Source organism: Camarhynchus parvulus, chromosome 3 (genome assembly GCF_901933205.1).
Source record: "Camarhynchus parvulus chromosome 3, STF_HiC, whole genome shotgun sequence".
NCBI lineage: Eukaryota > Metazoa > Chordata > Aves > Passeriformes > Thraupidae > Camarhynchus > Camarhynchus parvulus.
The window spans coordinates 26310652-26323980 of NC_044573.1; the positions used below are offsets into that span (position 1 = coordinate 26310652).

The 13329-nt window shown below is 37.5% G+C and overlaps 1 protein-coding gene across 1 annotated transcript in view; it reads left to right on the forward strand.

Moving 5' to 3' along the window:
* PRKCE (protein kinase C epsilon) overlaps positions 1 to 13329 on the forward strand; it is a 287618-nt gene that overhangs the window by 94906 nt on the left and 179383 nt on the right. The window contains exon 2 of the mRNA XM_030944536.1: positions 6101 to 6164. Within this exon, the coding sequence (XP_030800396.1) occupies positions 6101 to 6164 (64 nt within the window). The remainder of the gene's footprint in view (positions 1 to 6100; positions 6165 to 13329) is intronic.

The following is a 13329-nucleotide window of genomic DNA, read 5'->3' on the forward strand; positions in this document are numbered from 1 at the left end:
CTGTTCTGTATTATGTCAGTGCATGTGTCTGGCACTGAAAAGTGTTTGATGTTTTCTGTAGGTCATGCAAGATGTTTGATGTTTCTTTGTTGACTTTTGAGTATGAGTAAATAATTGATAGAATCCCCTGTGGCCAGAATTTCTGAGCCTTTATGTATATCATTGTGGTCAATTACAATGTGTCAAGCTGTGTTAGGTTTCTCTCTAATTATAATAATCAAATATGTAATGTTCATAATGAAAGGCAGATTTGTGAACATTGTAGCAGTGCACTGGCTCCAAATTTTCCTGCTGCCTTTGCCAGAAGAGCAAGAGGCTGTAGGGTGAAAAACATCATGGAGGTACATGGAGATTCTAAGGAAGTTTTCTCAGTATGTTTTCTGGGTAATTTCTTTTGAAAGTCAAGTTTACTCATGTAATTAATGATGTAATGTGTAAAATTCTTCATTTTCAGATACTATTAATAGATAACATCTACTCAGCTATTTTGCTGACCTTATGGAGCTTAATGCAAACCTGTTCATTTCAAATGAGATTAATAGGGATTCAGGTGTGAATGCTGGGACAAGTTTGCAAGTTTAATTATACATCTGGCTGCTCCTTTGCTCAAGAGTTTTCTTTCATTACAGTAATCATGGTGAGTTTGAAAGGTTTTTAATTATTTGGGCTGAAGTAATTTTGGCTATATTGAAAAGTATCACAGTAATGTTTTATTTTCTATTAAATAAGTTAAAATAGGTATTCTATTAGCTATTTAAATTGAAGCACAAAAATCTTGTGGCTAAAGAGCAAAAGACCAGCACAGACTTTCCGGTCATTTTCTATTAGATTATAACTGTTCTGATTTTTGTATGCATTTACATGGAAATAATATTTACCAAAATTGGCAAATACCTCTAAAAACAACAGACAGGGGAACCACCCCCTTGAGCCTTTGCAGCTATCAGCACTTTAAGCACAATCTCTTCCCTTCTTCTTTCGGAGAAGTTGTGTGCTCAACAAGAAACTTTGTTATGCTACACTCAGGAAGGGTTAAACCATACTGACTTCCCAGGTCTGACATGAATCAAATAACCATCTGCAGTGACAGATCATGTGCTTGGAGGTTTAAGCTACCCAAATATCAGATAATCCTAGAACATCACAAGAAGAGGTGCAAAGCAGTTTTTATGATTTAATTCTTTCTGTGGCTTATACAGTCCATTTAGGTTTATACTGTTGCCAAAATCCTCAACAGCTTTAGGTTTGAAGGGGTTTTGCTGTGTTTCCTATACTGTCTAGCTAAGGGAGATCAGAGTAAAACTTACTCAACCTTTCTGCTTTTAGGAATTTCAAATTTTGCATTTGTCCACTCATTTTTTATTTCAGATCTGGATTTATGTCAATGACTGTCCTTAAATTTCTCTTGAGACAAGTTGGCTTTTAAATGAGTACAGTGCACTAAATCTCAGGTGACATCCTTGTGTTGGAACATAGGTGGACTCTGTTGTGATCAAAGGAAACCCTGTGGCAGTGGGGCACTGAGCCACTCAAGACAGTGGTTTGTCATTTGCTTACAACAGCTCTCAGCTTGTGCCATAGAGCATGCAAAATCTGTGCTGATGCTGTCAAATGGAATGGAAAGAACACCCCCAAATCCTGATGGAATTATTCAGGCTGTACATAAATTCTTATTCATATTCAAATATGAAGCATCGGTGCAACACAAGTAATTCCATAGCATATTCTAATCTTCCTCATCCTTTTAAGATTAGAGAGAGTGTTTGGTTTCCATAGAAAATCTTGATCTAAGAGAATTCCCTCCAAGTTTCATGTTTTTAGGGGTGGGAAATAATGTCTTACACCTGAGAGGAAGAAAATGGTGAACTTCGAGCTGAGTTTAGGGCTCAGTTTTTCACAACACTAAGGAGTTAAAAACTTGCAAAAACAAACCTCAAGGAAAAGCTGGACCATTTTCACAATCTTCTGCATAGTTTGATTAAATTTTGCATTACTCCAGGTTACTGAAGATTTATGATCCATTGAAAATGCTGCAGAGAAATATTTCAGCAAACTTTGTTTGGTATTGTTTTTATTGATGAGTATTGTCTGAATGAAAAAGAAAAGAAATTGCTTCCTAGATATGTACCCATTAAGGCTGTCTAAAAAAAGAGGGAAAAAATAGTTCTTGGTACTGTTTGATACTGCTGGAAGACAGGATTGCTGGACAAAGTGAAGCCTAACTGAGGAAAGGAGGAATGGTCCAGTGGGCAGTCTGGGCCTCCAGAGACCAGAGTTCAGTTCTTGTTTAACCATAGGCTTCTTGTATTACTTGCCAGAAAGTCATTTAGTCTAGCTTGTGCCTTTGGGAGTATCCCATTTTGCATATGGGGAACTGTCTCAGAAGGGTGTTGAAAATAAAATCCATTAATGACTGTGAAACTATATAAATGCCTTCAATATGCTGAAGCTTGGCCTTGGTTTCAACATGGGTTTTTTCCTCTGAAAGTATGTCTGGTTTTATGGATGGTTGCCTTTTGTTCCCTGAAACAGGCTACTAACAGATTTTATTCAGGCCTGGAGTTTCTGATTATCTGTGCTGCTTTCCAGCAATGATTGTACTCATCTCAGTGTGCTGCCACAGTTCTTATTTGAGCAATGTAGAAGTTGTTTTAATTACCTTTTTAATTAATGTTACTTGTGCATGCTAAAACTGTATTTCAACAAAAGTCACAGCAATAGCATGGGTCAGTAAGAGGGAAAAATGTTTTGGTGATCAAAGATTTTGCTCAGTCACAGTTGTTGCATCTTTTGCTGCATGTGGCAAATGTGATGTATGTGTGCAAGGCATATATTCTGTAATGTGTTTTTCTTACAGCAAAGCTGCTCTTGTATCAACTCTTTGTCCCGTCCTTAGTTTGCATCTTGCTGTGTTCCCTGTTTCCTTTTGAACAGTAATGTCTTTTTAGATGTTTCCTCATAAGTTCTCTCTGCACGTATAAAAGCTAGGCTGCATTCAGAGACAAGTGCTTTTAGTAAAAGAGAAGGGCCAGAATCAGAATTGCTGTGATCAGACTATTTCCATTGCTTTCAAAGATGCCTGTTCTATTCCGCTGAATTTGGCCAGTCCTTCTGTTTCTGGTTACATGTGTCTAAGGGCATTTCACATGTGATTGCTTTCATAGCATTCAGTGAAAAATGCATGGGAACTTTGGATTTTGCTGTATGCATCTTTTGGTACATATAGATAAAATGACATTGTGGAATCTAAGCACAGCTTAATGCACAGATTGAAAAGAAAAAGCATGCATATTCTAGTAGTCTATTTTGGAGGTATTTATGCCATTATGTTTCTAGGCATTAGACATTTTTAATGAATAATTAAGCTTGAATCGGTCCTTTTCATCTCTGTTTGTCTTGATATATGAAAGACCTGAGAAGAAGAGAAGGGTTCCTATAAGTCTTGGGGATTCTGCTTTTGTTGAGGTGTTCATTTCATATGAAGGGTCAGCTGAGGCAGCTGAGCTGCTGGCTTCTGGCAAAAGTACTAATTCATATGACTGATAAGACTGTCAGTGTCACTGAAATGAAATGTGGCTATTTCATAAATCTGAAAATAAGAATATGTCCATTTCATTCTTACTGGCATTTGAACATATGACAACTGAAACATGCTTTCTTTGTAAAAGACTTTCTTTTATAAATAGTTCATTTTTCTTAGAGCATCAGCAAAATTTCCAATTCAAAATCACTAAGCATCATTTCTAATAAAATGTAAATTGAAACAGTCCACTTGCTGGGTAATGGAAACTTGGTTTCAGGCCTCCAGTCTTTTTCCTGAGTTGCTTCCAATGCTGTTTGTAGTTAAAGGGGCAGAGCAGAGATTTTGTGATGGTGGTCAGTAAATTGTCCAGATGCCTGATTTTTCTGTGGGGATGATGTTGGGGGTTTATGTGTGTGCGTGCACACTGGGATTTGAACTGCATAAAGTATTTTACGGAAAGCTTAACCAAACAGTGTATAGTGCTGATACAAACAGAGCATTAGACATGTCTGTCTTTAATACAGCCGTCTGTTGAGTGCTATAGCAGTTTTTCAAAAGCCTCCCTCAGCATAGACATCAAAGTCTATTCATGCACCTGTGCTTCTGATCTTCTAATATTTTTCTTATTTAAAACTGGCAAAGGGAGAGGAGCAGTATTTCAAGATCAGCAGCTTTATTTAAAACAAAACACAAAAAAGCCAAAAACTCCCCAAAAACTCCCTCACAAAACTCATGCTGCCAATTCAGGAATTGTTAAAAATGTCTTTTTTGGATATTCAATACTATTATTTATAAAAAACCAGACACCCACGCTTTCATTTTCCTCTCCCTTGAGCAGCCCCTGGCCTCGCTAGCCTTATTTCCTGCCTGGTGTATTTACAATACAGCTGCTGAGATCATTTTCTTGATCTGTTGGTCCGATGACATCAGCAGGACCTGTGAACTCTTCTCCCAGACCTCTCTTGGAGAACAGTGCTCAATGGAAGGAGGAGCTTGCATCATGTCCCCTCATTTACTCACTCTTTTCCCAGCACGGTGCTTGAAGAAGGAGTCAGAGCTCTTCATTTCTCGGTCTCAAGGTTGTTTATTGCATCTTATCTATAAAATTCTCCTGGCCTGCCGAGGTCCACTCAGCAGGACAGTCAGAGGCACTCTGCCTGCCTCCAGGAGGTGTTATCTTTTTATACTAAAAACTACTTGTACAATATTTACAATTACTTCCCAATATCTATCACCTATGTTAGGCAGTGAGCTTCTACTCTAAACCAATCTAAAAGTGCCAACATCACAGCAGAAGATGGAGGCCGAGAAGGAGAAAGGCTGGACATGCCCAGATTCCTCTGTCTTGCTCCCTGAACCCCCATTCTAAAAACCCCCAAAAAAATCTATTTTTTCACCCTGTGATAAATTCACTGTCCTTCTAATTAAACTTTTTTAGCTTGTAATTCTTCATATAAGGTTGTTAATTGTTTTTTCCAAGGGCTAAATCAAAGGCACAGGGGTCTTGGGCTCTGTGCCCAGGTCTCTGAGCCCCCCAGACAGGGTCTCGAGTTCTCCAGGGCAGCCAGAGGAATTTCCTGGGTTCCAGCACTGGCACACAAGGTCTCTTGCAATCTTACCTGTGGGGTTTACCTACTAAATAGGTTGAAAATACAGCATTAACACACAGAACATCATGTCACACAGGCTCTGAAAGCATGTGAGAGTAACTGCTATGTTACAGCAGAAGCTACTGATTACATAATGTTTTAGTTACAGTTTTTTTTTCAGAGATGTGTGGCAGCAAAAAATAGTTTTTAATTTGTTATGTACCATTAAGATACTCAAATCCAGCAATATTTAGATTTGCTGATGAAACTTGTGATGAAATATAGGAAGATCTGTAATAAGCTCTTCATTGTGGTGCCTGAACCGGATCTTATTCTCATAGCCTGTGAAATCTTGGAAGTACAGCAGCTTGACACTGAGCACCTGTATTTCATGCTGAGTGAAAGTGATCTCCTCATGGGTAAAGACTCCTTAAAATCCACCAGAATGGTGCAGAAATAAACAAATCTTGTGTTTCAGAAAAAGAGGATAAAACATGTATTTCTTTCTCCCAGTGGGGAGACAAAAGGGGTATTATAAACACGTGTTAACCGGCTGTATGAGCTCTGTGTGTTCATTTCCCCTGTTCTGTGACCAGAGCTGATCTTTCTTGCTGTCACAGTGTTGTTTTCCACATTTGTATACCTGGGCTCAGTATAAATAACAGTAAAAATGTTGTGCAATTGTGGCACTTTTTTACTTTATTGAAAATAGTGATGCAAATGTATGTTGGAACAGTACATTAAATACTTGAAATGTAAAATTCACTGAGCTCAAACTTTCCAAGTGTGCACACTTCTTTTTTATTCCAGTGAAGGTGCAGGGTCCTCAACACCTCTTTGCAAAAGGAGACTCTATTGGTGCAGGATGTGTCCTGCCTTGACTTTGTGTGGTTTGGAAACTTCTTGTTTCCTGCATGTGCAGTCACTTGCTTTGGGAGCCATTCTAAGTTTGATTTTTTTCTTTTTCTTTTTCTCTTCTTTTTTACAGATTGACTTGGAGCCAGAAGGGAGAGTGTATGTCATCATAGACCTTTCAGGATCGTCAGGTGAAGGTAGGGACTTTCGATATTTTATCTTACTCTTTCATGAATGGAATCACCAAGGGTCTCTGCAATGAAAGTATTAGAAGAGGTATGTGCTGATACCCTCAAATCTGTATTAGCTCAAGTTAAAATGAACACATTTTGAGTCAATAAGGAAATTGCACTTCATCTTGCCCTGTTAATCACTGATGGTAACAATACCAGCTAAAATGACCATAATGAAATGATTGTATTTAGTAGTACTAATTTCTAGAGGAAACTTCCAAATTCTTTAGTTTTTGGAAGAATCCGAGCAATTATGTAGGTAGAAAGAATAAGATTTCAAAAAATGAGGGACAGGAGTTTATTTGCTTTTAAATTATTCTAATATTTGGTATTTTTCCATTTCAAATAAAGTAATGACCAGAATGTTGTTATTATATGAGGTGTTTTCATTTTTATGGTACAACAGTTACATGTTGGAAAAAGGCCCAAATATGGAAGAGGAGTATTTATTACATTCTTAAGAAAAATTCTAAAAATAATTTTCTGCTGCTTACTTTAAACAGAGTAAAGTGGTATATGGTAGGAATAAGATAATTTATGAAGAAGCAAATCTGTGTGTCTTAGTCATGCACTTGGTGACAGCCTGATCTCCCAAAACGCCCTAGATGATTGATTATCTTAAATTATGCCCAGCAATCAGCTTTGATCAGCTTCCCCCAGTAGCTCATGGAGTTCACTGAAATGAGGTTATCGTCAGTTCACAGTACATAAAGAAGATTCACATGAACCCTGACAGGAGCTGAAACCAAAAATGCTATGAAATGAAATTATTTTGCCTGGCACAGTGGAGAAACAGCAGAAGAGCATGTTTATCTATCTGTTCTTTGTAATGAATTGCTGCACTCTGACCAGCTACTAGCAGTAGCTTGCAAAAACACATATTGCTATAAATCCTGAATTTTAAAAACAAACTTATCTTATAGCCTCTTTTTGTACCTACATAATATGTGCTCTACCATTTTTTTCTTCCTGCATATTGAAGAAAATATCAATTAAATAGTAGTTTCCACATATATTTCTGACGGGCATGACAGTGATCACCTGAAATGTGGTTGAAAGCATTGGTGTGATTCTGTCATAAGGCAGGTAGATGTTCTTCCAACCTTCCACTGACAGCTAATTGATGCCCAGCTGAGCCTGCTGTTACTGTTTCATCCTGAGTTGCATTCAAGTGTGTCAGGCTGTCAAAGGGCAGGAAGGATGGTGTTATGTGGTTCTTCAAAAGTAGTTTAAAACTCTCTAACCTTTTATACAGGAAAGTAAAATATGGCTATCCTAATGTCTCCTTTATTATGTGGTGCACTACCCTGTGACACTTGAAAGGTACTTGGAAAGAAATTTTTGTCACTACAGTAGCATTGGAGGGGAATGTGCAAATGGAACAGGCCAGTGAGAGAAAACAGCTTATCAAATGCTTTTGGGGAGGCCTCAGGAAGACCAAGAGCATTTAGTTGTAGGTACACAGTTTGTGGTAATTGGGACTGGGGCTGCAGCTCAGCCTCATCCCCAATGGGCTACAGCTGTGAGCAGCAGGTGAGCAGCATTGAAGGCAACGGGCCATGGAGTGCCCAGGGGCACTGACCAACCACCAAGGGAACAGAGGGCACACAGGTGCAATGCATCAACATGGTGGGTATAAAAGGTTGGGGTAAAGAACAAGAAGGTTGGATGCTTGCAGCCTTTGGAAGCGGTAAGGTATTACTCTGTATGGGTTGAAGCATTATGAAGTTGTATGGTGATGTTCTGTGTATTGTAGCTGTCTCAACTGCCACATATGCTGTGACATGTAGTTGAGGTGAATTTGGTAGAAATTAGAGAAGTTGGTGCACTTACAAAGTAAAGCAGAACTTGTATATTTTTAAGCTTTCCCATGTTGTAACAGTGTTGTGTAGAAGTACTGCAAAGTTCTCTAGGAGGATTCCAGTTTTACTCACAAAGAAAAGCAGACTAAGTTTGTACAACTGTTTGCAAACCGTTTTTATAGCATTATTAGTGATACTATGAAATCTTATTATTGAGTGGTTTTATTAGGGCTAAATAATTTTGGATGTTTAGTGATGTTATTGAAGCACCTAGTTTAACATAACAGCTATGTGCATAACAACTTGTGTAGTGAACAGAAATATCTAGACCACGAGGGATGTAGCTTATTCTACATGTTTCAAAAATAACTCTTTTATTTTATGTACATGTAGGTAAAGATAATGAATCTGTGAGGTATTTTATGAATTTCAGTGTGCTAGTTCATTTTAGTTAATCTGTATTTCTTGAATATTAAAGGAATATAAGGTTATAATAAGAGCATCACTTTTGAGTGGCATGGGTTGGTTGAAGTGATTGCTGCTCTTGGCCATATTTCTGAACCAGGATCTTGGTTTTTTGCAATCCAGTTGTCACTGTGAATAGCAAGAGTACATAGTATTCTTTTCATGATGCACAAATGGGTATCACTCTTTCACCTGGAATTTTGGAGAGGGAAAATTGGTAATTTATGAAAATAGAAATACTCGTAGCAACAATTTTAACTGAAGGAAGCAATCAAGTTGCATGTTTCTTGTAAAAATGTACTATATACTCACCAACCACTCTTGTCTTGTAATGCTGTGTACTGAAAATTTGACTTGTTTCTCCAGTTTTATATAAGCAGGTTTCTAGTTACCAGCAGTAAGTAGTGTAGCTTCAGTTATTTGGCACTCCTAAAAGCTTTTTCAGACAGATACCCAAGTTCTTTTTGGTAGAATTGACTTAAGATTAGTTCAATCCATTGATATAGACAAAAGCATTGTTGTCTACTATACTGCCTCTAAAAGGCAAAAGTCCTAATTTTCCAAGCAAGCCTTTATATGAGTAAATTGGTATATAAAATGAAAGTAAGCTTATGTTGCTACTAAATACCGTTTAAAATCCAATTGCCACTTAGTCCCAGCTGCCAGATTGCCTATCCCTCTGCACTATTTGCATTTGTATGGCAAAACAATGAAAACAGTTTATAAGTTGACTTCCTCAACAAAAGCACGTGATTCCTGTTCCTCCTCTCCCCCTTGTCTAAGCTGAATCATTCATGGACTTGTGTGGCTAAGGTGTGCAGAACAGATGGAAATCTGGCAGATTACAAAGGCAGGTAAGGAACATTTCTGCCTTTCCCTAGGCAGAGACAGACTTGTTGAGCCACCCTAGCATACCAATATCAGCATCTGGCCGATATTTTTACATGGAGCTAGAGAAAGAACAGTAGAATTGCTGGCTGTGCTACTTGAAGTTTCCAATGGATTGTTCAAATTTCAGGGAGTTTAGTTTTATTCTGAAAAAAATAATTTTCTAGAACTTGCTTCCATTCAGTTCTAATCTTTAAAGCAGAAAAAGATTGGAAAACAAAAATGCTAAAGTCTGAGAAGTGGAAGGCAAGCTACACAAAAAGCCCTTACAGGAACAACAGCAATCCCAAGAGGAGTGTTTTTATCATCACCTTTTTACACTAATCCTGTTTTGGAAACTCCTTATAGTTTCTGAATGTTTGTCTCTGCACTGATAGGGATAGTGAGTAACTATTTATTTTAGCAATCTTCTGTAAATTCTGTAGTAGGAACTGTCCAGCCCACATACTGAAAAGAAAATGCTAAATAAACTGTTTTTCACACAGAAGGTGATGTTCTCAAAAGTTAGGATTTAAATTTTTCTGCTAAAACATGAAGGTTTCCATATTGTGCTTCCAAATCAGTTCTGCAAAATAATTTACCATTTTGGTGATGTTGACATAGGAAGAGGGTGAGAAAACAGCTCTTAAAGTAAGTCTCTTTAATTCCTCATTTGAAGCTATGTAAGCAGTATTTCTGTAACACCTATGAGTCACATCTTTACACTTCCTTTGCCAGAACTGATCTGCAGGGTTATTTACCTTCTGTAGGTTGACTTTATTTAAAAGGGGCCTGTGCATTTAGAGTAAATCTATATTTGTTTTCTGTGAATGGAAGCAGCTGTATCCATAGAACCTTCCCAAATGTAGACATGCACTAAGGTGTCTGGTCACAGCCTGAAATAACTGCAACAGTTATTCAGGAGCAGTTAACTGCAACAGTTAATCAATAAAGTTCTATTTATAATTTAAAAAAAAAATCATAATTTGGTTGGGTTCCTTTAAGTGTTTTAAAGTGCTTAAAGAACTGCCTGCCCAGAACTTTAAGGGATATTTCAAAAACAAATCCCTTTGGTCAGACAAGCAAATGTGACTTCTCAGAACCTGACACACCAACAGTATGAGCTGGAATTTGTTACATAGATTTGTTGGAATTTGGTCCATAGATATGTACTGTGCCATATGCAAGGACATAGCATCTTTAAGCATTTCTGATAGCTTACTTTTGGGAAACCAAATCAAAATGTGGGTGGCTGCAGTTGTTATTGTACCAGAGTAGTTTGTCAGTCTTGCAAAGCATATAATCACTCAAGTCTGCTGTTAAGTAAACATTTGGTGACCCCTTTATGTATGCAGCTATAAGAAAAACAAAGTTTATAGTGGGCTGGTGTTTGTAAAAAGGAATTAGCTTGGAAAAGATCCATTGTATTTATTCTCTTACTTTGCAAACTGGATCTTGTGGCTGCACAGGTTTTGGGTCTTGTATCTTGAGCTTCTGCCTGGGCTATGGAGAAGGATGTGTCTGTGTATCAGTCTGTCAGTGAACAGGAGGATCTGCAAGACTTGCTGCCTTATTCATTTCTTCAGTGCTGCTTGTTGTGCAAGATCCTATTGATTTTCTATATTAATTCAGTGTTGCTGTATCGTATGCACTATTTCTATACTGAAGTGCACTCACTAACTTTGTTACTGACGTGCTTTGGCAGTGTCTTTACATCTATTTTTTCATTATTTTTCTTTTAGTTCTTACAGAGCTTTGTAAGTAAAGTTTTTTGAATTATTTGAGAAATACTTAAGAGCTCCAGTGTAGCTGATTAAGATCCAAATGCAGGCTAAAGTTTAAAAGTTAAACTAATACAGTGACTCGGTGATTTGATTTACAAACTGGAGTAACAGATGGCCCACAAATGGATAAGAGAGGTAAATTGCCTGAGGAATGATTAGAAACATTTTCAGCAAAGTCAGTTTTATATGTACTGAAAGACAGGTGCTGCTATATATAACAGCTTGTGACCTGCCTGCTGCATTTGTCATTGAAGGTTTCTTTTTTCTTTGAAATAGCTGGCTTGTGTGGGATACAAATATAGACAGTTACTTACAGTAGCTTTCTGCCAACTTAAGTGTTAAGTTACTATTTGAAATATGTCAATATTAAATCACCTGTGGACAACTTCAGAATGACCTTGACATGTTTGTTTTTTTTCTTAACTGTGTTTATTATAGGTAACATGTAATACAAATTTAAGAACTATTTTTCTATGTTCTATGTCTAATCAATTGTAATGATTATTTATCATTGTTAGATATTCCAATTTGCATTCTGGAATTGTCCTTCTGTACAATCACAGATTGCCCATTTTTGAGTGGGCAGATGAATATCACAGCTTCTAATACATTCATCTCCAGATTAATCTGCTTGTAAGATACTAAAGTTGCCCAAGATGAAGAACATAAGGTGATATTTTACAAAAAAGCTTGCTAGCTGAAGTCATGGTATTTTGTGAATGGAAAACATTTTGTTTACATTTATTTTCTGGCCTATTGAAATAGCAAAAAAAATCCTTAGAAGTCAACACCAAGTTATGTATTTAACATGTCATTCAAAATATATGAATTTGTAGGAAGTTTTCAAGTTCTTCTAGCTCATTAGGCTCTCAGGTTTGCAAATATGGTTATTGTTGATTGGCATGTCAGAAGAGAAGGTCTGCATGAAAAAAGTATTAGTAGAAGCAGTGTATGATTCTTAATGCCATTTTTGTGTCCCATACTTGATAGATCTGTAACATACATACTGCTTGTTAATCAAAATATCCAGAGGATTTGTTGCAGGCATTCAACTTCGGTAGAATTGATACAGCAAGAAAAATTGCATTTCTGTTCCGTGTTGCAGCATCCTTTTGCAAAAATCTGTTCATAGAAAATATCCCACAGGATACAAACTTTCTCTACAATTCATAATATATCTCTTTAGCAGTGCTTTTCCTTGAAGTACTTGTAGTTGTCATTGTCATCATTAATTATGCTTCTTGTGCTACAAGGGCTCAGTGAATGAGATCTGCTTGTGCCAGGCACTGTTTGAACAGAGAACAGTGGAAGGTGCTTAATGAGAAATCTCAAAGTCTGAATCAGGGAGCATTTTTGCTTGGTTGTTTCAGGAATTTGTGGTAGTGAAGAGTAGTGATTTCTTTCACTAATATCTTCTATTGCAAATACAACTTTGACAGGCTGTTTGTTTGTCAGTTCCTTGTAGCCATCAGCTGCTGATCTTGGGGCGCTGAACAAGCAGTAAAAGAATTCTCAGGTTTGTTCCAAATTTATGGATGAAGAACCTTTTTTTTAATAACCCGTTCACTTATGGTAAACACACGGAAAAAGTCACAGTCATTATAGATTCGCTATAATTAAAAACCTTATCTCTTATTTTGCTCCCCAGAATTTGATTGAGCATTCAGCTCACACACGTTCCTACTTTTCTCTGTATGTTAATGTTTGAGAAGCTGAGTGTTGGAAATGTCTTAGGCAGACCCCTAGGGAGTCTGGGGAGAGTCAGTGGTTTAGGCAGAGTATGGATCTCTCAGAGGGGACATAAGTCGCTCTGGAAAAGCTGTAGGTGAAGCAGAAAGGATCTGCACAAAAAGATCTGTTGTGGCATTGGGGCAAGGGGTCTTGTAGTGGTAAAATGTAAACTATCTGTGAAGTAAGGATAATGTTTGACATCTGGGAAACTATTTATTGAGACTCAGCCAGCCACCTGAACATTACATTTTTAGACTCAAGGCTGGGGCTTTTGCTGGGAGTTAAAACAATCAGAAACTATGTGAACAGGACAGTGGTGAACTGGCAGTGCTAGCTGGGTGGTTTTTATCTTCAGTCACTTGACTCATGTGGGTTTGCAAGTTAGAGCTCTTCTACAAATGCAGCTTCCCCTAGAAGTTCTTGGGAATATTGTGTGCTCAGGGACATACAGAGTTTGAAGTGTCAGTGTTGTATAGCTTT